Here is a 26,559-nt window from a genome sequence, read left to right on the forward strand (position 1 = left end):
TCTACCTAACCTCTTTCATTCAGTTAAGAAAAAGATTGTAAATCCTTAATGTCTTTCCTACCAATGTATACAATAAGTTCCAGTTGTTCTGTTCTTCCCCCTTAGTAATATGCTTCAACATTGAGATGTCCTTAAATCCTGACACCAGGAAAATAACATATTATCCTAGATCCACACTCACTACCACAATCTCCAGTCTATGTCCTTGACAGAAGTCTAAAATAATGATCCTTTCAAATTTTGTCAAACCCTGTCTAACATGAGATTCATTCTTAGTGTCCAACAGCTGACTATCTTTTACAACAGTATCCAATATGAAATATCTGTTTGAGAGGAATAGCTACAGGAGATTTCTGGACTACCTTGCTTTTCCTGACAGTCACCCATCTGACTGATCCTCCTGCATTATCATTTCTCTAAACATATAGGCATCTAACTCTGTCTCTCGATAACACCTTGTATATAAATTAAACTACTTTTGCTGATCATAAGAACATCAAGATGCAATTTTTTTATTAAAAATCCAAAACTTATAAACTTCAAATATAATCACTTAGCTGAACAACTGATTTTAAAAAATGACAGCTTTCAATCTTCGATATTAAAACAATACACACTCCAGAGTCATCTACTTGTAGGATTCTCCAAAAGCTCTGTGCACAACTCCATTTAAAAACTCTCCATGATTTTAAAAATTTCTTTGGCGATGTTCAAAAATGAAAATCTCTTCAAGTATAACTTTACAGAAAATAAAGTAGGCCTCTCTCAAAAAGGTCCGTGAACACAACTATTTGAAAAAAATCCTTTTGGGGTTTCTGACTATCAAAGAACCAAAACAGAATCAAAATAAAAATCTTGTACTACTGAAATGTACTAACTGTAAGAAGTCCAGAAGTAAATCTAGCAATAAGCCTACAATCTCAAGAGCAGCTGCAAGATCCACACTAGTCTCAGTCCACCATTTTAGAATTCCTATTCCTCATGTTGAACTTGCATATTAAAGTTCTTTGAATATGTAATAAGTGGTGGGTAATGGGGATCCCATAGATACAGCATATCTGAATTCCAGAAGGCATTTGATAAGGTTCCTCACAAAAGGTTAATATCCAAGGTAAGGTCACACGGGGTTTGAGGAAATATATTCTTTTGGATAGAAAATTAGCTAACCAACAGAAATTAAAGTCAGGATAAATGGGTCTTTTTCTGTTTGGCAAAATGTAACTAGTGGGATGCTACAGGGTACAGTCCTCAGTACCCAACTATTTGCAATTCATACACATTATCTGAATAGAGAATGTACCACAGCCAGACCTAGTGCAATGAATATATGGAGGTGCCAGTGATAGATTGGGATAGATAAGTCAAAAATCACATCACACCAGGCTTTAGTCCAGCAGGTTTATTTGAAATTGCAAACTTTAAGCCTCTGCTTCTTCCTTAGGCAGCTAGAGAGAATACATTGGACACAGAATTTATAAACAAAAAGATCAAAGGGTCCTAAAACTTATGCAAATGTAATGAATAAACTTAATTGCCAACTAAGTCTTTACATCAGTTAGAATAAAGATGCAGGTTTTGATTGATTAATACATAAATCCCAGAGTTTCTTTGGTTACTGCCCCAAGATAGCTTCAGATTTTATCAGAATAAAAGGTGACATCTCATGTTCGACAATACTTTTTAGATATGAGGCCATGTTTCAATTCATGGGCATTTATTGCCCATCCATAATTAAGTTGACTGGCATTTCCAAGGGCAGTTAAAAGTCAACCATATTGCTGTTGATCTGGAGTTAAAATGTAGACCAGACCAGGCAAGGACAACAAATTTCCTTCCCTATGAATTGACACTGGATTTCTGACAATTCACAATGTTTACATAAAAATTTTAGCTCGCTTTGAAATCCAGCTTTTCACAAATTCAAATATTCAAACCCATGCCTAGAGTATTAGCCTGGCTCTTAGGATTACTAGTCTATACCACTTCCTTATTTTGCCTTTACTTGGGATTTCTCCAAGCAATTAAAAAAATTGTTTAAATTTATTACTTCAAAGTATAATTCAAAATTTCCAAGTTAGTGAAATTGGAGCCTTCAAATTAGATGGGAAACTGATGGAAGGTAGGTAATTTCAACATTCAAACAAAAAATACTTTTCCAAATAATTATTAATTTACTGCACCTTAAGTGTCTAATCAACCAGCTGCATTTGACCAATGAACAGAATGCTAGCTGTCCACTTATGTAATATGATCATATCACTGGAGAACTAGACCAGTAACATTTTTGGCATACAGCTCTGATCCATAAAACTGTCCCCTTTATTTTCAGCATTTTATGGAGCTCTTTGGAGTAGGGGAACATTCTAATTAACATGCAAGAGATGTTGTGCCAATTCATTTTTATATACACAAGTCTTATAGCTAACTAGTATATCTAATTCTATGACTTAATACTCTCCATACCAAGGCCATCTACTTTCAACTCCTACTTCCATCTCCACTGCACAGCATATTCATCCATTCATTTATTATCTCTATTTTTGGATATTCTTATGCTCTCCTGGTTGGCCTTTGATCTTGTATAAATTCTACTAGCGTAATCTGAACTCCTAACTCACATTATCTAATGCTGATATGCATTCTTCGAATGCCTTTACTGATCATGCTGGAGACCAGATTCATCAATGGTTTCACTTCCACACCCAATTCTAAGGTCTTTCTACTCTTCAAACCTCCAACAGCTTTATTCTTTCAATTCCGGTCTCCTGAATCCTTGACATGCTTTATTCCACCACTGATAGCCAGGGCCTCTCAGCTGTCCAAACTTCCCACTCAAAAATTCCATCCCTAAAGCTCTTCACCTCTTGCCTTGTTTAAAATATCCTTTAAGATCTACCTCACTGAAAGTTTTGTGTATCCTTTTGTTGTATCACTATCAAATTGTTGTTAGATTGTGCCCATGAAGCACTTTGGGACATTAAGCTGTTGGTACCATGTAAATTTAAGCTGTTGAATACAACTTTGCTTTGTCTATTGCTCCACTCAAATTGCCAGTTAGCAGGGTGGTAGTATTATAAACACAGGGAAAGAGGCTTCTAGCATGGTAAGATATGGTTTATTAGTTGACTATAGTGCTTGCTCCTACCATTTTGCTATAGGTAGAAACCTACTATATGTGACTTGGGAATCAATCTGCTGCAAGCACACAGTCGGTCAGCTGTGTCCTAAGGATCTTAGCCAGCTTGCTCAGATTTTGGTGCCTCCAAATCACTTTCACAACCCTGAAGTTCCCAATCTCAAGTAATTTTATAATCACACTACCTTCAAAGTAGTGTTCAATGTGTCTTAAAAGTTATTCATCAGTGGGAGAGCATAATTGGTGATCTGGATGTCTCTTTGTTCAAGTTTGCCCTGAATCGTGTTGTGTGGAGTCAAAGTAAATAATTTCCAGGCTAATTTGCCCAAATGTAAACCATTATGTACCCACCTTTGCTGGGTTATCCTAAAAAAAAGACATTGCCAGATTTGGAGGAGGAACTGGAAGCATTATATCCAATTTCTTTAAAATCCTTTGCAGGCCTAGTGATCCTGGCCTGAAACCAAACAAATTAGTTCCATATGCCCTTAACACTATGCTATCATACTTGTTAAGAGCTTCTAATTGAACTTTTACAAAAATTACTTGGGGAAAAAAAGATTACAAATCTGAAGCTGTGTTTTTCTAGAAAATACACAGGAAGAGCCCAAGGTATTTAAAGAACAGTACAATGTTTTCCTCATGTAGCTGCCAAAAATTTTCCAGGATGTATAGGATTAACAATTTAATAAGATCCTAACATCACACTCCCTAGATGGTCACTCAAATTGAATACAATGGTGCACCGATGTTGCTGTAATTCAAACAAACAAACATACACCAGACCTCTTTTGCTCAGCTGCTGTAATTTCAATGGCAAAATGACTTCTAGTTGAAGAGCATCTGCACATCACATCAAGAGAGTGTGAAGAGGAGATACAGAGAACTGAAATTCAGAGTTGGTGGTACAAGAAATAGATTTAAAGGCTTGCCAAAATTAAAAGAATTATCAGGACTAACAGGTTGAGTAAGATAGTGTGACAGATCAGGTGCATGATACTAATGTAACTGCAGTGAAGGGGGAAGTGAAATACAAATCGACCAAAGCAAAGCAAAGTAGTGGGGGGATACAAAGCTCAAAAGTTGAAGACCAAGATTGAAGCAAATCCAGTGATTTGTAAATAATGTAAGCAATTTTGAAATCATCTGGGTTCACAGTCAAGATTACTAATTCACAAGCAGAGCACAATAGGAGATCTGAAGGATGCAAAGGGATTCCTTTCAGATGGTGTTTCTGGAATATTGGAAAAGCTATGAAACAGAAACAAATTGCTGGAGAACCACAGGACTGGTAGCATCTGTGGACAAAATGCAGAGTCAACATTTCAAGTTCAGTGACTCTTCCTCAAATGACAGAAGATAGGAAAAGGTGATGAGAGGGTGGAGGGTAAAGCAAGTGAGCTGATAGGTGGAGACAGAAAAACTTAAGCAGAGAAAAGGATTGTGGAAAGTACGCCAGGCAAGGAGAGAAAGGTGGTAATGGGAACAAGTGGGTACGGTTGGTTGGGTAGCTGAAAGCAGCCCATGTTATGACAGGGCCTGGGGTATGGAGGTGGATAAAGGATGTGGAAGTATTTTGGTTCTAATTTGAGATTCAAAGGCTTAGATTCTCAAGTGGATGAGGAGATGCTATTCTTCCAGCTTGGAGTGAGCCTAAAGTGGACCATTCCTGTAGGCATGAGACAAATATGATGTGAAGTGGCAGGAAATTGGAAGCTCAATCATCTTTATCAAATGAGCTTGGATGCCCTGTAAAGCAGGCATCCAGCCTGTAATTCATGTCTCCAATGTAGAGGAAAGCACATTGAGCAGTGAATACAGTTGACTAGCTTCAGTGAAGTAGTGGTGAATCATTAATTCACCTGGAAAGGGAGTCTAGAGCCTTAGATAATGAAGAGGTAAACAGCAGGTGGTGCATCTTCTGTAATTGCACGGGAATGTGCTGTGAGGAAGTGCTGGGAATGGAGGAAAGAATCAGGGTGTCCCAAAGGAAACAGTCCATGAAATGTTGACAAGGGAGGGGAAGTGTGTCTGGAGTTGACAGAAATGACAGTCTATGATCCTTTGGATGCAGAGGTTGGTAGGATGGAAAGTGAAGACTGGGGGATTGTTTTGGTGTTCTAGGAGGAAAGGAAAGGGGTGTGGGCAAAAGGATGGAAAAATGGTCAGAACACAGCCTGGGGCCCCATTAACCAAGGATCCCCTATCGCCATGGTTGAGGAAAATGGTGGATGTTAGCAACCCCATCCGCTGCAGAATGAGTCATCACCCAAACAGATGCAATAGAGAAACTGGGAGAACAGAATGGAGTCCTTACAGGAAGCAGGGCATGAAGATGCATAACCAAGGTAACTGTGGGAATTAGTGGTTTGCAGTGGATATCAGTGGTCAGCCTATCCCCAGAAATACAAAGATGTGATATGGGAGTGGTCAAGTCAACCAGATGAAAGACAGCAGGATGGAAATCAATGGAATCAAAAAGATTTAAAGAAGAGGCACCCATGTCATCAATGCACCGAAGTAAGATTGTGGGGAAGGACCAGAGTAGGATTGGAACAAGGGATATTCCATTTACCCCACAAGGAGAGAGGCATAACTGGGGCCCATGCAGGTAGTCACAGCCACATCCGTTGTTTTTATAAAATCAAGGGAGTTAAAGGAGAACGTTTTTTTACAAAAACTGAAAAAATGTCTAACAGGGTTTAAACGTCACTTGGATTGGAAGCAAGCAATGGCCCAGTGATATTACCACTGGGTTAATAATCTGGAGTTCCAGATTAATATTCAATAACACTATGGCAGCTGTGAAATTTAAATTTAACTAAGAGATATAGACTCTCAAAAGCCAGTGTGTGATCATACTAATTAGCTAGCATTGAATATTGTTAAAAACAAACTCATCTTTGGAGTTCCAATTCAAAGTGTTGCCATCCCAGAAACAAGCACACGCTAAGTGCAATATTAATAACATAAAAAGTAAGTGGTCTGTGATGAATCAAACTAAGTTTCATGTCAAGATCACATATCACTGGATTCAAGCAAGCAGCTAAAAATAAAAAGAGACTTAGCATCCTACAAAACACTTTTGTTGCAACGATAAAAAAATTCCTAGCTGAGTTTGAGAGGAAGCTATTATATCACTGGAAAAGGCTAGGAAAGGAAAGATGATAGAAATTATGAAAAAAAAAGTGTGTCTCTGGTTGATGCATTTGCAAAGAGTAAAGTAAAGTTTAATCACCATAAAATTGAGAAGTTTGAAGAAGCCACAATCTTAACACCAATTTAAACTATGAAGTTAGTCTTGGAGTAATGTGCCAAGAATGTGACAGCAAATCAGGTTATTTTTACTTGTCCAATTTTTCTTTTGGGCAGAAAGCTTTATCCCAAGAGGAGATAGATGCAGAGATGATATACAGATATTGTAGGAGTTTTAAAAATTGAATATCGTTTGCATAGTTCCAAATACATACGTGATTGGTAAAATGGCTAAAACACTAGCAATGGAAAGAGACCCAAAAATAGGATACATTTGAATGAAAGCAGAAGAAGATTTGCTTAAATTACCACTTACCTGATAATACAATTTAATATGATGCACCAAACTAGATAAATTTTGAATTCGGAGTGACATGTCATTGTTTATTTCCTTGTGTAGTCTTTGATTTTCTGATTTAGGGTTACTGAAAGACAAAATAACACAAGATTAAGGATAAATATTCTGCTTGGACAGAAAACACTAAACATGGCCAGTCAACATAGTTTTTAAAACTGGAACAAATTAAAATTGCCAGAGAAAGTAAGAGTGTGGCTAGAATATTGACAATACAAAACTGCTAAAACATTGGAATTAAGAACTAATTCCAATCATATTTGAAAAATCATAATCTAATCATGCACATTCAGAATCACTTCATGAAAAGGTGAAGAGGGTCTTGACTAATTTAACATTTTAAAAGAATGTCTCAACCTGCATGGATAGAGGAGAACCAATGGGCGTTTTGTTTTTGGGTTTCCAGGAGGAATTTGACAATGTACTTCAAAAAGGTTGTCATAAATCAGAGCCCACCATAGTGGGGAGACAGATGGAGAATTCACTAATGGTCAAGAAAAAGAATGGGGATGAAGGTGTTCTTTTTCCAAGTTAGTGACCTGTAACCAGTGGGGTTCAACATGGATGAGTGCTGGGACTACAACTGTTTACAATACATACATTAAATTTAGAGAAAGAAGTGCACTGTAGCCAATTTTGAACACAACACGAATGTGAAAATGCAAATCTCCCATCTTGTCTAATTGAGGGTTTTAAAGAAAAGAAACCACTACTTTTTCCCCTTCATTCATTAGTGACCCATTCCATTTTTATCAATTTCCAAATATGATGAAAGACCATTAATCCGTAAAAGTTAACTTTGTTTTTGCTCCACATATAGACCTGCTGAGAATTCCCAACCTTTGTTTCAGATACAACAGATGTCAAATTTCATTATTATTGGAGTACAATATCATCTAATACCATAAAGCTGAAATAACAAAGTTTAGTACAATACTAAAAAAAATTTAGAGGAACTTCGATTATCCTAACAATTGGATTATCCAAAGGGGAAATCAAGGTCCCGACTGAAACATGTCAAAGAGCTGTTTCATCCCTGATCGCATCTTTTGTTTACATGTACCATGATTAGAAATGAATCGGCTCACTAAAATGCTGCCAAGAACAATCTTGGACAGTTCAGGCAGAGTCTCTAAATGTCTGTCTGTCTGTGTGTCTCTCTCGGCACAGTGGTTAGCATTGCTGCCTCAGTGCCAGAGATCCAGGTTCAAATCTGGCCTCAGGCAACTGTCTGTGTGGAGTTTGCACATTCTCCCTGTGTCTGTGTGGGTTTCCACCGGGTACTCTGGTTTCCTCCCATAGTCCAAAAATGTGCAGGTTAGGTGATTTGACCATGCTAAATTGCCCAGTGTTAGGTGGAGGGGTAAAATGTAGGGGAATGGGTCTGGGTGGATTGCTCTTCGGAGGGTCGGTGTGGGTTTGTTGGGCAGAAGGGTCTATTTCCACACTGTAAATAATCTAATCGCTCTTGATTCCTACACAGGGTGAACCCTGAATCCCCCTTCCCCAGATAATCTCTTCAACATTGCCCTTATAGGACAGAGGTGTAACCTGTCAAAATGTTGTGTGCATGTGGGCTCTATGGAGACTTACCCCACAGAGGCAGCAACTCTGGCTGCCCCGGGGGAACAGGTTGGACAGGGGGTGGACAGTGGGTGGGGATGGACTGGGGTGCAGGTGGATGGGGCGGTCATGTTGGATAGTGTTGGAGCAAGCGGAAGGCAGATGGTAGGTGGGGATGGATGGATGTGGGGGGGGGGGGCAGAAAACTCCGAGCCCCAGAGGAAATCAATTAACCGAATAAATCAGTTATCAAAACGAGAGAGTGCCCCGCCCTCCCATCTCATAATAGAGGTTCCTCTGTATACTGCTGAGTCTAAATTACTGAATTGTCTGATTTAATATTAATTATTAATATATTAATAATGTATGTTTTCAACCATTAGTGCTTTAACTGTTACTATAGGCCTAAAAGGCTTTTACTTTAAAAGGAAATTCTTGCAAGCTGAACTGTGTAATCCTTGGAGGATGATTCGATTATAACTAACTTCTTTTGTACAGTCATTACAAACTCCCAGTGGTTTCCCTTTCATCTCAAAACTACAAAATATTGTACATTGATCAAAAAGTTCCTTAGCAACTACACTGCAATTAACAAAGAGGAAGCCTAAACTAACCAATTAAAAATGGACAGTGAAGTCATAGCATTGATGAGGAAAGTCAACACTTCATTACCTTGAAGTGGTATTTCAGTATTACTAAATGTAATAGAATAAGGTTATTTGGTAGAGCAAAGTATTGACCTTTTTAAAATTGCTAAACTAATTTATGTTTGTAAACTTGAAGTATATTATCCATGAAATAGATTTCAAAGGGATTTAGTAACAAAACTAGGCATCAACAGGGCAGCATGACTGTTATATTCAACTACAATCTGTAACCTCATGGCCTGACATATTACCTACTCTACCATCCAGCTAGGGGATCAATTCAGTAGGCCTGGCAGCATCTGTGGAGAGGCAGAGTTAACATTCAGTGAGCCTTCTTCAGAACTGATAGCAACTACTGCATAAAAACTTTTGTTTTCCCCAAGATAGGTTGGGGTGTTGGGGGATAATAGAGCCAGAGAGGAAAAATAATTGGACAGAAAGGAGTGGATAACAAATCACCCTAGGAGAATGAATGGCTAACAATGGATTGTGGGTAGTAGCAGATCATGTGATAACAAGGCCTGGTGAGTGGGGGTTGGGATAAGGACATGGAGAATGTGCCTCAAGCCCTAAAATTGTTGAACTCTAATGTTAAGTCCAAAAGGCTGCAAAGTTCCCAAGCATAAAATGAGCTGCTTCATCCAGCCAGCGCCAAGCTTTGCTGGAGCACTGTAGCAAGCCACAGACAGTAATATTGGTCAGCAAACGAGGTGATGTGTTGAAGACAACCAGAGTGTATTTTTTTGCAGACAGAACACAGGTCTTCTGCAAAGCAGTCACCCAATCTACACTTCAACTAGTCTACTGCAATGTGGTCTCCTGTAACATTGGGGAAATAGAGGTGCAGGAAAGGCACGGCTTCGTCTGAAGTGTGTATCTGTATGTGTCCAGGTGAGATATGTTGGGAGTGGAGAAGTGGACCAGGGTGACCTAGAGGTCCTTGTGGAAGGCTGACAATGGTAGGGAGGTGAATGTGTGTCTGGTGATGGCATCCTGTTGGAGGTGGTGGAATGACAGCTAACGATCTTTCGGGTGTGGATGCTGGTCAGACGGTACGCGAGGACAAGGGAGGCCCTAATGCAGTTGTGGAAGGGAAGGGGTGGGGGCTGAGGGCTGAAGTGCAGAAGATGGGTTGGACTCAGCTAAGGGCCTTGTCAGTTACAGGGCATGGAAATCATTGGTTGAGCAATGGTGGACATTTCAGAAGTCCCCTTTTTAAAGTTGACATCATCAGAACAGATGCGACAGAGAAACTGGAAAAATGGAACAGGAAGCAGGATATGAGAATGTACAGTTAAACAGTAACTGTGGGAGTTGGTTGCTTTGTATTGGATATTGGTGGCCAGCCTATCCCCAAAAATGAAATCAGATGTCGAGGAAGGGAATGGAGGAGTCAGAGATGGACCAGGTAAAAATGAGAGTGCAGGGGGGAAATTGGTGGTAAAATTGATAAACTTTGCCAATTCTAAATAGGTGACGGAAGCAACACTGATGATATCATTGATAAACTGGAGAAAGTTATCAGTGATGGCGAGAAAAGGACTGGAACAAGGAATGTTGCATATAATCCACAAAGAGGCAACCATAATTGGACACCACGTGGCTATCCATGGCCACCCCTTTAACCTGAAGAAAGTAACAGCAATTAAAAGAAAAGCTGTTCAGAGCAAGGATAAGCTTGGCCAGGTGGAGGGTGGTGGTGGACAGGATGGTTCACCAGATCAAGTAATGTTAGTAACCATAATGGACTCAATGGTTTGATGTTCCATGGAGGGGTCATGGTTCAAGGAAAAAGTACCTGTGAGCTGCGATCAGCCTCTGCAAAGTAGAGGTCAGTCCACGAGACAAACTGCACCACCCTCGTCAGCAAACTTAAAATCACCAAGTCAGAGTTGGATTTGTTAGCAGCGTACAGTCAACTCAGAGATAGGTTGGAATGGGTGAAGCATGCAGAGAAATTGAGGTGACCAATGCCATGTCGATGGTTCTCAAAGAAAAGTGCAGTAAAATGCCAAAGGGAGGGAGAGCGTTGGAGCTGGGTGAAGGGATCTGTAGGACAGGAAGAGGACTCTTATCCAAAGGAAGTGGGCATGGAGGCAAAGGTATCAAAAGAGGGAGATCATGCCTCACAAATTTGTTAGAATTCTTTGATGAAGTTACCAGGAAGGTTGATAAGTGCAGGGCAGTAGACTTAGCCTATATGGATTTCAGTAAAGCCTCAAGGTTCCACATGGAGGCTGTTCTGGAAGGTTAGATCACATGGAATCCAGGGCAAGCTGGTAAATTGGATACACAATTGGCTTGATGTTAGGAAACAGAGGGTAATAGCGGACAGACTCTTATCAAACTGGAGGCATGTGACTAGTGGAGTGCCCCTGGATTTGGTGCTAGGCTCATTACTGTTTGTTGTCAATATCAATGATTTGGTATTGAGGTTCCCAGCTTAGTTTAATGTATTTGGGTTCTACCAGGGTCACTTAGCTCCTGACCACATTACAGCTTTGGCCCAAAAATGGACAAAAAGTCACAGGCAATGAGACAGTGACTGCCCTTGACACCAGTGCAGCATTATGCAACCTCAAATGGAGGTAATGGGCAAGTGTGGCTCTGTGGTGTGAAGAGACACCCCTCTTGGGAGCCACACTTATTATAGAGACGGTTGCTCCCAGCAGATTGCTCCAGGGATTTCCTCAGAGTAATGCCATGGATTCATCCACTTTCAGTTGCTTTAATGGTCTTCCTATCACAAAATCAGAAGTTGGGATATTTGTTGCTGACTGCGCAAACTTCAGCACCGTTCACAACCCATTGATATTAAAGCATTCAGTACCCATATGCAACAAGACTTGTTCTAAATCCAGGTTTTTTGTACTGCAAGTGATAAGATATATGTCACACAACAGCAAGACAATAATCATCTGCAACAGAAAAGCTAAGCAACTCCTCTTCATATTCAAAAAGGTATTACGGGTCACTAAATCCATCACTAACCAATATCCTAAGAGTTATTATTGACCAGAGACTGAACATGACCAACCATAGCAATAAAAGGGGGTCAAACACTGTGAACTCTGTCACACGTAACTCACAGGGGCGGTACGGTGGCACAGTGGTGAGCACTGCTGCCTCACAGCGCCTGAGACCCGGGTTCAATTCCCGACTCAGGCGACAGACTGTGTGGAGTTTGCACGTTCTCCCCGTGTCTGCGTGGGTTTCCTCCGGGTGCTCCGGTTTCTTCCCACAGTCCAAAGATGTGCGGGTCAGGTGAATTGGCCATGCTAAATTGCCCGTAGTGTTAGGTAAGGGGTAAATGTAGGGGTATGGGTGGGTTGCGCTTCAGCGGGTCGGTGTGGACTTGTTGGGCCCAAGGGCCTGTTTCCACACTGTAAGTAATCTAACCTTCAGACTCCAAAGCCTATACACTATGTCAACCACAAGGCACAAGTCAGGACTCAACTTCAAGTATTCCCTTTGACAGCTAATAACTGATTTCTTTTTACAACCTCCCCTCTTATCTCCTAGTGTTCCCTCTGTACAACCTCTTTACCCCTTTTGCTTTACCCCTCATTGTGCAGCCTCCATCTCCTCCAGACAGCCCACTGATCCCCACACATGCAGCATTTCTTTTTACTATGTCCACTATCTCTCTTCCTCCCATTCAAACGGTACCCTGCGAACCAGCCACCACAAAGCCTTCCTGTCTCCATTACCCCTGAAATTCCTTGCAACCTCCAAGTCTTGATTAGTCCCCCAGCTTCCTTGCGACTTCTTCATCCTCACCACCTGCTCCCTCTCCTCTAAGATTCATCCTGGACTCAGGTCATGTTTGTAATTGAGATTTCACTGGGAAAAAAAAACTGCATTTATCCAATCGAATAATATAGTGCTGAAAGCTAACTCCATTGTCAGTATGCAGATGCTTTCCAGGACAGTAGGCATACTACAGATGAATGGATTTCTTTGTAAACCAGAAAATTAGAATGCTTCACTGACACGATGCCAAGTGAAATAGGCCAATTCCCAACAAAGTCAATAGACAGCACAGTACAAAGAATGACCTACAGCTCTTTGCATTTTTGAGTAACCTACTTATGACAACTGACATCAATTTCATTTGAACTGCAAGAAACTAGTTGTGCAGTCCTTCTCCATTAGAAATACAAATTGAATATTTTAAAACGAGAGAGAAAAAAAAGCAGTCAACCTCACTTAAGCTCCTTCCCCGCACAAGAAGTAATGATTTCATACAGTTAACCATTAGGAATCAATGACACATTGACCAGAACTCATTGGATCTGAAATTTGATAACTTAATGGAAGCTCCAGCAGAGCTTAAAACTAGACTCCAATCAACCAACAAATATCTGACCATCTGTCAATGACTGGATTTGAACTATTAGTTTCTGCTGCACCAGGAGCAAGTTGTGTGCAATGCAATATTCAATGAAGCATTTCATGCAAAACTACAAAATTTGGTGGAGGATATAGCTTTAGCCACTAAAGCTATTTTTAAAACTGAAATACCGCTGACTTAGCATGACTGTTCAAATGTAGTAAAATATTAACACTGAATTGAGCTATACCATAAAACAGTGATGTGACGAAGAACTGAAATTGAATTGAAAATGAGTTACCATAATAATATTTTGTATCATACAGGATGCCCAGGAATGTCAGCTTATTTTTTTTTTAAAATGTACTTTGGTCCAGAATTAAAATTCACATTTCGGAAAAGGGAGCTACTTCATGATCAACTGGTACACAGAACAAAATAAATCTGTTTCACGTTATGTTTGTGTGTGTAAAATGACCCCAAAGAAACAAGAATTAAATACATGTACAGATAGTAATTCCTCAACTGGAAACAGCAAAGCTTTCAATGGGCAGCATTAATCTTTGCCAAACAAATATGAAATATAATGAGACCCTATATTTCCAGAAAATTAGTTTGAGATAAAATAAATTTAAATTCTGAAGAATGCCATATTGTGTTTGCCCACCAAGTTGATAACATTTTGGTAACTTGCTCAAAAGTTAATATTTTAAGAGCGAGCCAAAATATTCAATTATTTATTCTTTATTTATTTTCAAGTAATACAAATTGAAAAGCCCACCATCCAGAAAATGAAATTTGCATCACCTAATGGTTTCAGCCTTCTTGCTTAGAGGCAAAAAAACAAGCTGCATATGCTGGAATCCAAAACAGACAGGCAGGAAGCTGGAAGAACACAGCAAGCCAGGCAGCATCATGAGATGGAGAAGTCGATGTTTTGGGTATAACCCTTCTTCAGGACTGGGGATGGGTGTAGGGAGGAGCTACAGATAAAGGGGGTGGTGGTGGCAGGGTGGTGAAGTGGGGATAGATGAAGACAGGTAGAGGGTACCTTCCCGGTCACCATCCTAATTCATTCCTCCCATGGACCAACCAGGTCATACCCTCTGCCTGTCTTCACTATCCCCACTTCACCACCTTGCCCCCGACATCCCCTTTATCTGCAGCTCCTCCTACACCCACTCCCAGTCCTGAAGGATTACACCCAAAACATCGACTTCACCTCCTGATGCTGACTGGCTTGCTGTGTTCTTCCAGCCTCCTGCTGGTCTACTTCAGCCTTATTGCTGGCATTTCCACTCTTTTTTGCTGCTAAATCAACAATTACTATTCAGTATAACAAATACATCTTTTAACATTTGTCAAATCCAATTGAAATTAGCTGAGATATAGGAAATACATAAAATGTTTTCAATTTAAGTTTGCAAAACCATCCCATCCAAGCATCTTTACATTTTCATTTTTAAAAGAAAACATGTCACATTCTAATCCATGTATTTTCTACATCAACTAGTTTAGAGACATTACACACAACTGGAGGTGGTGGGATTTGAACTCTGGCCTCCTGACTCAAAGAGACACTACCAGTGTGCTCAGTCACCTCTAATTCCAAGAGAGTCGATTAATTCTGTGACTCCTGGGTGATCCTTGCAATTATGAAAAAAAAATCGAACATTTCCCTTTCTCAGGGGAAGATATCAATCCCTGAATCCAAAATGCTAACCAATCAGTCAACATAACTCCAAACTAAAACTAATACCTCACATTATGGTGGCCCAAGGTACAGTGACAACAAAAATTACATGAAATTAACCATGCTAACTTCATTGTTGCCAACTATTCAGTGATAAAATTATACAACCATGAATCTTCAAAACTACTTATTCTTTTGAAACTAGCAATATCTTGCAAAATTATGCAATAAAATATCGACATCTTTTGGCATATCATGTAGTTCTAAGTTGCTCATTTAATCTCCATTCCTGATTGATTCCCACACTGTCTGGAACTACCAACAAGATTGGTCAATCCTTTCTTGTATATCTCTGCAACTCCCTTAAATGCAATGGTTCTATACATCATAACCACTCCACATGTTAACAAAGTCCCACATTTTAACTATTCTGCCATAGAGTGATACAGCACAGAAACAGACCTTTTGGTCCATGCAGCCGAATTTCCCCAAACTAAACTGACCCCACTTGCCAGGACTTGGCCCATATCCCTCCAAACCTTTCCCATTTGTGTACCTATTCAAATATTGTTTAAATGTTGTATGTAACTGTATCTGCATCCACCACTTCCTTTGTGAGTTCATTCCCATTACAAGCCACTGAGGAAAAAGTTACCCCTGAGGTTCGACTGAATTATTCAATACAATAAATTACTATCTTTCAATGAACTCCAATGCATTTTTAAAATAATTCAGAGCCTATTTCAACTGCCGTAACAGAAATTACATATTCTTATCAACCTTTGGGAAGCTTGTTTTTTCAAAAATAAAAATTGATTTTACACTACCTGGTATCTCCATATCACTTTCAAAAATATGTTCATTCACAGGTTGTGGGCATCACTGGCTGGATAAGCATTTTATTGCCTACGCTTAGTTGCCCAGAAGGCAGTTACGAGGCAACCATATTGCTGTGGATTTTGAGTCACATGTAGGTCAGACCAAGCAAGAATGGTTATTCCCTTCCCTTTGGGATATTAGAAGACCAGAAAGGTTTTACTGACAATTGACAATCAATTCATGGCTATCATTAGACTCTTACCTCTCGATTACTGAATTCAAATTCCACTGTCTGCCATGGCGAAATTCAAACCAGAGTTCCCAGAACATTACCTTGGTCTCTCCATCAATAATATCAGGAGGCCACTGCCTCACCCAATGATACTGTACATGCTTAACTGGCACAAAATAAATGCTCATCCTCATTTAAATTCCCAATTTACACTTATTTTCTGTTAAAATGTGTCATATTAGTATGGCACACAGTTGAATCACTTAGAACATGAAAGGTTTGATAAAAATGCTGTGAAGTGAATCTGTATATTGTGTAACATCAGTTTACACTACAAAATAGGTTCAGGGGACCAGAAAAATGTTTATCTTTATAGTGTATTATATATATAAATAACCCGTAGGCTAGGAAAGGGCTAGTTTCCACCGAAGAAAATCCCAGAATCCTAAATTAGTAATCCTCTTATTTGTGATCTCGATAAAATGCTGCAGCTTGACCTGATTTTGTTACCTATTCGAAATCAGAGGACGAGAGTGCGACGCTTGGAAACACTAGACAAAAACTAAAACTAGACCTCCGCCCCTAGGGGATATCTTTCCACTGAAACATAATTCAGTAATTCTCTACGGAATATCTGTCTCATCGAGACGATCCAGGGTAATTGGATGTGTAAATCTTTCACAATCTCACATGGAGTTTAAATGCGCAACATACAAAAGAAAAGCAAACACGTTCCCCCCCCCCCCCCCCCCCCCCCCCCCGGAAAAACGAGTAACTGTACTCTTAGAATAAGCATACTTACATTTGAATCATGATGTTACTCAGAAAGATGCCGTCAACCAACTCCATGTATTCCAAAAGTGCTCCTCCATTTGCTGGAGCTAACGCCCCGAAAGTCTTCACCTAAAGGGTGGAGATTGACAGTATTTTTTAAAATCATGTCAGCATAAATATATCTATTATATGTAACTGCCACCTTCGGTTGCAATTACTGATTTAGGTGGTCTAAAAGAAACACAGTCAAGTACTTACCCAAGTTACTAAAGGATCTGACATAAACTGCTCAAGAATCGTTGCAAAATCGGTCTCCATTTTCAAAAAAAAACTAAAAATAAAGAGAGTTTATTTTAAACTGTAAAATCCACCGTTGTTGCCAGTAGCCGTATTCCCACTTTCAGCATCCTAAAGAGAGGTGAAATCCGTTTTCAAAGTATCCATAGTAAGTCGAGGTGCTTAAATCTTGATCATTTACACTGCGACCGAGACGTCACCAAGTTCATTTTCAGCACAAAATTTTGATTTTAATTACAGCATCTACATCATTTTAGGAAAACCGCCTTCTTCCTGCAGCAGACTCGAATTCCTATGGAAAGCCCTCAGACCACAATCATCTTCCCTCATGACAAATTAACACAAAACTCGATATTAGAAAAAAATGAACACTCATCTCCCATCGACGCCGAGTAATCGTCTACCTCTTGTTTTAAAGGGATAGATTAAAATTAGAGGGAAGATTGAAATTTGAGGTTTCAAAAATAAATGCCAACATCTCCAACGATATTTCAAATATCACCACACGCGTTTCCTCAGATATACTGCGCTTTAGCACGAGCCGACTAACGGCTATGAAACATCATTCACCAAAGCCGCATCACCACCCTACACGAGATCCCTTCATCCATACAGCTATCACTAAATCCAGATAAAAAACCGCCACGCCCCGCCCAGCATGTATCGTTCCGCCGTGTTGTTCTGCAGGAGGCTCGGATAGGAAAAATAAGTCCTCCATCCATGAGAATTTTTATAGATTAGACAAAGATTGAGTGATATTCGCCATTTATGTAAAGGATTATTTGTATTGTACCAAATATATAGCAAAATGTTCGAGTACTTATCAGTGATAAAATGTTCTACTTTATGCTCCATCGACTTAATTCGGTTATAAACTAGCGATTTTCAGAATTTGTATTTTGTGCAACTGATTACTTGGATTTATAGTCATGGAATGATATTTTTCGAGAAAAGATTACGATGATAAGTTACATAGATCGAACATAATGCACGCTCCAAAAACAAAGAAAGATCAATAGTGACGCCTGACGGGGCGCAAAACGTAACATTCATTACCAGGGAAACTTTCCATGTGTGATCATTATTATAATATTCACATTAATAAACCTTCAAATATGTTATTAATTGTAATCAATTCAATTGAATTAGCTTCACCACACAGATTTGTGAAGACGGAGGAAGACATAAATCCAAGGAGTAGGGCAAGTGTTCTTTCCTTTGAAGCGGAAATACTAAATAGACCATTGGAACAAATCTGTTGTAATAAGTTTATTAGCCAGTGCTATTACTCTGGGCGCCATACCACCTTTCATAAATATATACAGACATTAGCATAGATCTCTTGTAGTGCTGCACATCATAATCAGGAATAGGTACGGGAGTGAGATTATAATGCAATAAATAACATTTACTAATGCGGTATATCATGTGACTGGAGACGAACTGTACCGCAGTTTTAAAGATATTGAAACAATTTATAATTATTCATAACCGACTATCTAACAAAATTTGTTTGAGTGCAAATAATTATATTCGTCTTTGCTAAAACCTTTTAAAAATAATTATTTGCATTAATTAAACATTTTTGCATAACAAAGAATTCACATGAAATTTACTGCTCAGAAACGGGCTATTCAACCCAACTGGTTTACGAAAATGTTTATGCCTCAAGCAAACCTCCTCCTCCACTTAAATCACCTCAAGCTGTCAACATATCTTCCTATCCATTTTCCCTCTTGTATTAATTTGGCTTTTAAATGTATCAATGCTATTTGCCACAATTATGCGTACCACAGCATAGAGAAATTACAGCACAGAGGAGAATTTAAAATCAGCTGTAGTTCCCCATGCTATCTCCATAGCCCTTCAGATTCGTGTTAATCTCATCCCCTTTCTATATCATTGATCATCTTCCATTTATCCTTGTAGGCCACAGGTCATCATCTCTTGTTACACTAAAGGCTCTTCCCTGTATCCATACATAATGCATGTGCTTTTAGAAAGAAAGATTTACATTCATGCAGTGCCTTTCACACAAATCATCTCAAAATCCTTTACAGGCAATAAATTACTTCTCATTGGAATCACTGTTGTAATTAGATTACTTATGGTGTGGAAAAAGGCCCTTCGGCCCAACAAGTCCACTCCGACCCGCCGAAGCGTAACCCACCCATACATTTACCCCTTACCTAACACTACGGGCAATTTAGCATGGCCAAATCACCTGACCCACACAACTTTGTGACTGTGGGAGGAAACCGGAGCACACCCACGCAGACTCGGGGAGAACGTGCAAACTCCACACAGTCAGTCACCTGAGGCGGGAATTGAACCTGGGTCTCTGGATTTGAGGCAGCAGTGCTAACCACTGTGCCACCGTGCCGCCCGCCTCATTGTAATCTGCAATGTACAAAGTGTAGCAGCTAACTTTTGCTTCGCAAACTCCCATAAACTGCATTTGGGAGAGAAAGGTATTCAATGTCAGTCGTGTACATTGCTGTTAACACATCTTGATTTGCATTGCATATATGTTTACCGTAGTCTCAATGCACTGCCATGTGACGAGGTTGGCTGAAAGGAAGGTTTGGAATATCTTCTCCGATCAGAATGTTGTAACAGCCTCATGGCTGATAAAACACAAGTAGCTTGCCAACTTGGCCAAAGGGATGCAGGGTATGAGACAGTTTGGTGAAATTGCAAAACAGAAACTGGACAAACACAGTGCAAACACAGCAGCCAGGTGCTAATGACATTAGCATAGAATCAAAGGACATATCTCGTCAACAGTTATCTTGTACAGAAATATCTCCAACAAAATATCAACCAGACAAAGGAGGAATGCATATTTTCAGTCAACATCAGACAGAAAGGCACCCAGGTCCTGCTACACAAAGAAAGAAATATTAGCAAGCCACCCAAACAATTGACAATGTTTCAAACCATTAAGCGAGTCTCCCCAATTGGTCAGAATGATAGAAAGTTCCAGGAAACCATCTTATAAGGTATAAAAACAAGGCTTTCCAGCAGATCAATCTTAGATTTTCTGGAGATAAAGAGGGAGCATCCAGCAGGCAAAGGTGAAGACCTTTGGAGTGAAACAGAAAGAGAATAATGACTTTGCAAACTTGACCAAAGTTACAATAAATTCTAGGAAGTATTTTAACAACTAAGAGGATCAGGCAGGATTAGAAATAACATTGTAATATACTGTAGGAATAGAGTTGTACAGCACAGAAACAGACCCTTTGGGTCATTCCAACCAGATATGCTAAATTAATCTAGTCCCATTTGCCAGTATTAGGCCCTTACCCCTCTAAACCCTTCCTAGTCATCTACCCATCCAGATGCCTTTTAAATGTAATTGTACCAGCTTCCGCAACTTCCTCTGGAAGCTCATTCCATACATGCACCACCCTCTGCGAGAAAAGGTTGCCCCTTAGGTCCCTTTTCTATCTTTCCCCCTCACCTTAAATGTATGCCCTCTAGTTTTGAACTCCCCTACATTGAGAAAAAGATCTAGGTTATTCAGCCTATTCATGCCCCTCGATTTTTTAATATATTTCTATATAAGGTTACCCCTCAGCCTCCAACGCTCCAGGGAAAATAGCCCCAGCTATTCAACTTCTCCCTATAACTCAAACCTTCCAATCCCTAGCAAATTCCTTGTAAATCAGTTCTGCACTTTTTCAAGTTTAACAACATCTTGTAGTAGAAAGACCAGAATTGAACGCAGTATTCCAAAAGTGGCCTAACTAATGTTCTGTACCGCCACAATATGACATCGCAATTCCTATACTCAATGCACTGACCAATAAAGGCATATGTACCAAATGCCTTCTTCACTACTCTGCCTACCTGTGATTTCACATTCAAGGAACTATGAACCTGCCCCCCATGGTCTCTTTGTTCGGCAACACTCCCCGTACCCTATGATTAAGTGTAGAAGTCCTGAAAACAACAAATGCTGGAGATCACAGCAGGTCAGGCAGCATTCATGGAGAGCAGGAGAGAAAGAGAGAGAGAGAGAGAGACAGCATGCTAATGTTTCAAGTCTAGATGACTCTTCAACAGAGCTGAGGTCCTGCTTGATTTATGTTACCAAGATGCAACACCACACATTTATCTAAATTAAATTCCATTTGCCATTCCTTGGCCCATCAGCCCATCCGACAAGGTTCTATTGTACTCCGAGATAAATTTCTTCACTGTCCACTACACCATCAATTTTGGTTTCTGCAAATATACTAACCATTCTTCCTATATCCACATCCAGATCATTTATATAAATAACAAAAAACAGTGGACCTAACACTGAACCTTGCAACACACCTCTGTCACAAACCTCCAGTCCACAACACAACAATCTACCACCACCCTCTTTCTCTGACCTTCAAGCCAATTTTGTATCCAAAAGGCTAGCTTTCCCCGGATTCCATGTGATCTCACCTTTCTAATTAGTCTACCATGTGGAATCATGTTGAATGCTTTGCAGAAGTCCATATAGACAACATCCACCCCACTGCCTTCATCAATATTTTTTGTCACTTCTTCAAAAAATCCAACCAAGTTAGTGAAATAGGATTTCCAATGCACATGACCAGGCTGTCTATTCCTAATCAGTCCTGTCTTTCCAAATACATGTAGACCCCATCCCTCAGAATCACCTCTAACAATTTATCCACCACTGATGTCAGGTTACCGGTCTACAGTTCCCTGGCTTTTCCTTACCATCTTTCTTAAATAATGGCATACATTAGCCACACCTAATATTAAATTCTCACTGTGTCTTGTTTCTTAATAAAGCTGTGTCAGTTTGCATCAGTATCAAATTGTATCAGTAATGATTTGATTGTTCTGGTATCGTGGGATACTTGGGTAAATTCATTTATAACCTTTTGGTCGAAGTGTCTGAAATATCCTAAAGGGCTCAGACAACAATGCAATGTTTGTCGTCCATCAGCACAACTTTCATTGTCTTACATCGTCAACAATTCTAATGCTGTTCTTTTTACCTGGCGAAGGTGGTCTAGAATGTAGGAGTTGAGAAGGAATGCTGGGCACAAATATTGGGCACAAATCTGTAGTATTTAGTTGGTGTGACCACATATTAGCTGTATATTATGAGAGCAGACCACTTCTTGTTCAAAAGTCTGCTGATGGTTCTCTGGATGGCCCGATAACAATATATGTAAAATTTGTAAGAATTTTTACCTGCAGCAAATACCACTGCTCTGATTGCCTGGTTCTCCCTATTTAAAAGAAAGTGAGGACTGCAAATGCTGGAGATCAGAGTCGTAGTGCGGTGCTGGAAAAGCACAGCAGGTGAGGCAGCATTCGAGGAACAGGAGAAACGACATTTCAGGCATAAGTCCTTCATCAGGAATCACAAAATCCTGGGGTTTTCAGAATAGAGCATCAGTGACCTCCTGCATAAACTTGTGACTAGCTAATTGGCAAGTTCTGCTGAGGCATTCAATGGATCCCTTGGTATTGAGCCATTTGCTAAGAACTTCAGGGCCACTGTTATGTTCAAGGCAATCAACATAGGGTTGCATCACAGTCATTGAGGATGCAAGTCTTTATCTAACAGCTGGCATATGTAGGACATCATTACCAAAAATATCCTGAGATGCCTTCTGTATTCTTTCTGTCTCTCTGTCAATTAGAGATAGATACAGTACACTTGTTGATTCGGTTTCAAGCCAACGCTTATCCTCACAGAGGCCCCTGGTTCCTTGAATCTTGCACTTTGGCAAGCTGATCGATATTTATGTAAACAGTACTACTTGAGTTGAGATTACTCTCTAAATCTGCACCACAAAATCCCTAGTTAAACCCTTCACCCATCATTTTCTCTCCCCTAGCCTCCAATCTACTACAATGAGACCACCCTCTAAAATCCTATGGACAGTTCCTTATGACAAAACATTGAACTGCACAAAGACATTGAATATTGCCAATGGTACTTGAAGATGTCAATGCAGTTTCCTGTACAGCAGAGTAAGCTTCCTTTCAGTGACGTTGGAGCACAACCATTGCAACTTTGCCTAAACATAATAACAGATCCATCACCAAACTTTCCCAAACTTCTGCTCCCACCACACTGTAACTGCATCTATACCTCTGACATCATGCAATGCTAATCAGCTGACATGAGATCTCATTGGAATGTGATCCAATGACTTCTAGAGTAATGCTGGTTCATTGGGAATGGAACTTAGTTTAGGTCGGCCCTCCAGCCAAAGCCTTGATAGTTAATTAAAAATTCCAAACATCAGTTAGGCTCACCAAAAAAAAACTTCCTCTCACTTTGGGTATTGCCTTTTCACAACACCTGTGACTATGACTTCTTTTGGAAAATATGGGATATTTAATGTTTTCTGTGAGGACCACTATATTTTGTTTTGTAGGCTCCAGCTGCCTCCTCTTCATCAAGGACGTGCAATTTCATTATACATCCTTTCCCCATCAGGATGGTGTCAGAGTTCTCTGCTTCTTTCTGGAAAAAAGGCCCGAACTCTACCTGGCCAAGTTTATCCTCAGGAGAAAGTGAGGACTGCAGATGTTGGAGATCAGAGTCAAAAAGTGTGGCGCTGGAAAAGTACAGCAGGTCAGGCAGCATCGGAGGAACAGGAGAGTCGACATTTCAGGTATAAGTCCTTCACTAGGAATGTGAGAGATAAATAGGAGGGTGCCCCCAGCCCCCTTCCCCACCTCCACATTCCTGATGAAAGCTCATGCCTGAAACACCAACTCTCTCCTGCTCCTTGGATGTTGCCTGACCTGCTGTGCTTTTCCAATGCCACACTTTTCAAGTTTGTTCTCACCCTGAACAATTTCTCTTTTAACTTTATTCATTCTCTTCAGGTCAAAGAGGTGGCCATGGGCTTTGGATATGTCTAAGTCTTTGTGAGGTACGCGGAACATTCATTGTTCCAGTTTTACTCTGGCCCCGCCCACAATTCTCTCTCCAGTACATCCCTCTCTCATCCGGAATTTGAAAAGTTTAACCGTTTCGCTTCAAATTTCCCACTCTCACCTTTAACTGATCCATCTCTGACTTCTCCCTTCCTTTCCTCAACATCTCTTTTTCCATTTCTGGGGATAGGCTACCAATATCTAGCACAAAGACCACTGACTCCCACAGTTACCTTGACTATACATCCTCACATCCTGCTTCCTGTGAAGACTCTATTCCATTCTCCCAGTTCCTACGTCACCAACACATCTGTTCTGATGAGGCCAATTTCGACAAGGGGGCCTCCGAAATGTCCACCTTCTTCCTCAACCAAGCACCATGGTTGACAGGGCCCACAGCCGGTCCGACCTATCTCCCGCACTTCAACCCTCACTCACTCTCTTTCCTCCCATATCAGTCATAGGGTCCCCCTTGCCCTCACCTACCATCCAACCAGCATTCACATCCAAAGGATCATTAGCCACCATTTTCACCACCTCCAGCAGGATGCCACCACCAGACACACATTCCCCTCCTCTCTCTAATACCCTTCCGCAAGGTCCGTTCCTATCTGGACATCTTAGTCCACTCTTCAACTTCCGATATGTCCCCACACCTCAAGGCACCTTCCTCTGCAATCGCAGAATCTCTAACACTTGCCTGTTTGCTAACTCACTCCTCACTATCCAAGCTCTCAAACACACCTTTATGTGAAACAGTACTTCACCAGCTTGTTCCCAATATGGTCTCTTCTACATTGGGGAAATGAAGTGCAGACTGGGTGGCCATTTCGCAGAACATCTATGTTCTGTCCGCAAAAAAGACCCTGAGCTTCCAGTTGCTTGTCAATTCACTACACCACTCATATTCTCTGGCCAACATCTCTGTCACAAGTTTGCTGCAGTATTTCATTGAAATTCTGCACAAGCTGGAAGAGCAGCATTTCATTTTCCATTTGGGAATCCTGCAGCCTTCTGATCATAATATTGAGTTCAACAGTTTTATGGCTTGAGCACCTGTCCTACTTTTCCCCACTCCCACATACTAGACGTCTCATTACATATACTGTTACCACACACGACCCATTGTCATCCACGAATATACCCATTATCAACTTTTCATTTCCCCAAACTGACCTTTAGCTGCTCCTTTGTCTGTCCAACTGTGTTTCTCTCTCTTTGAATTCTTTCTCCACCTATTGCTTACTCACCCTCCTTACCCACCCCATCTTCTGTATAAAAATCATTCTTCTCCGAGTACCATCAATTCTGAAGAAGGGCCACTGGACTCGAAATGTTAATTCTGATTTGTCTCCACAGATGCTGTCAGACATGCCGAGATTTTCCAGCAATTTCTGTTTTTTTATCAGATTTCTAGCATCTGCAATTCTTTTGATTTGTTTATCTCATATATTTGACCCTCCCCTTGTCACCCACAAATATTCCAAAATATTAACTTTTACCTACACCATCTTATGATTTCTGTTACCCCTGTTATCCTTGAACTTTCCTCCATTTCCATGGATCTCATTCCTTGTTTTGACTGGCTTTCCTATACTTTTCCAAGCCTTTATCTATTCAGACCCCAATGCCCTTCTTTTCCCTGGTCTCTTTCATTCTTAACTCTACCTTTAGCTTTGCTTTTGGTAACCCTCCACTCTTTGGATCCTTACAATCCTAACCCATAGTCCTTTAACTTCCACCCACTATGAATGCACTTTTGACACATAATACCAATACATCATGCCCTCGGCACCTGGACCTCTGTGATACACCCTTACCAACCATCACCCCAAATAATCCAGGACAGACAGAAACATGCTATGATATCTACTATTCATCCTACTCTTGCCTTGCCATTGTTCTTCCCTGCCCCAATGATCCTCCCTGTCCTGTGCCAGTTTTGCTCCATTCTTTCTGAGCCATAGCCATAGCCCTAGCCCTAACCTGTGCCACTTTTAGTCCACCCTACACTGTAACCACAGTTACTCTAATCCCATGTGCTACTTTCACTCCAATCTGTCCTTCAGCCATAGCCACCCTAATCCCCTGAGCCACTTTGTTTTACATTGCCCTGTAGCCTCAACCAGTCTCCTTCCCTATGCTTCATTTGTTCAACCTTGAGAATGTTCACCTCAACATAATCATTCACATAATTAAAACCATTTGACAATAAGGAGAACATAGAACATACTCAATCCAAAGTTCAAAAAGAAATCAAGCTTACCAGTTACACATATGCAGTTAGAAGAATCTGAAGGTACTAACTTTTCAATTGGAGAACTTAATTAGGAACAAAAACACAATTCCAGCAATTAGCGTTTTTGAATAAGATGCATACCTATTTTCTAATTAATCTGTTCAGACGTGTTTTTACACATCTCTGAATCAGTGGAACGAGAACTTGGGCCTCTCAGTCCAGGGGTGGGGAACACAACCACTGCATCACGAATGCTGATTGGCTTCATGACACCTGCAGACAGGAAGATCAATGTGCT

At 40.3% G+C, this 26,559-nt stretch overlaps 1 protein-coding gene across 6 annotated transcripts in view; it reads right to left on the bottom strand.

Moving 5' to 3' along the window:
• The window catches only part of LOC132819773 (girdin-like), a 378,017-nt gene extending 360,510 nt beyond the window's left edge, over window positions 1–17,507 (bottom strand). For all 6 annotated transcript variants that reach the window (XM_060831525.1, XM_060831521.1, XM_060831524.1 and 3 more), the window contains exons 1-3: window positions 17,066–17,507; window positions 16,836–16,936; window positions 6,708–6,816 (exon numbers count right to left, since the gene is read on the bottom strand). In XM_060831525.1, coding sequence (XP_060687508.1) covers window positions 6,708–6,816; window positions 16,836–16,936; window positions 17,066–17,125 — 270 coding nt within the window. In that variant the 5' untranslated portion in view covers window positions 17,126–17,507. The remainder of the gene's footprint in view (window positions 1–6,707; window positions 6,817–16,835; window positions 16,937–17,065) is intronic.
• Between the last annotated feature and the right edge of the window lie 9,052 nt (window positions 17,508–26,559).

This window comes from Hemiscyllium ocellatum, chromosome 10 (assembly GCF_020745735.1).
Source record: "Hemiscyllium ocellatum isolate sHemOce1 chromosome 10, sHemOce1.pat.X.cur, whole genome shotgun sequence".
Classification (NCBI taxonomy): domain Eukaryota; kingdom Metazoa; phylum Chordata; class Chondrichthyes; order Orectolobiformes; family Hemiscylliidae; genus Hemiscyllium; species Hemiscyllium ocellatum.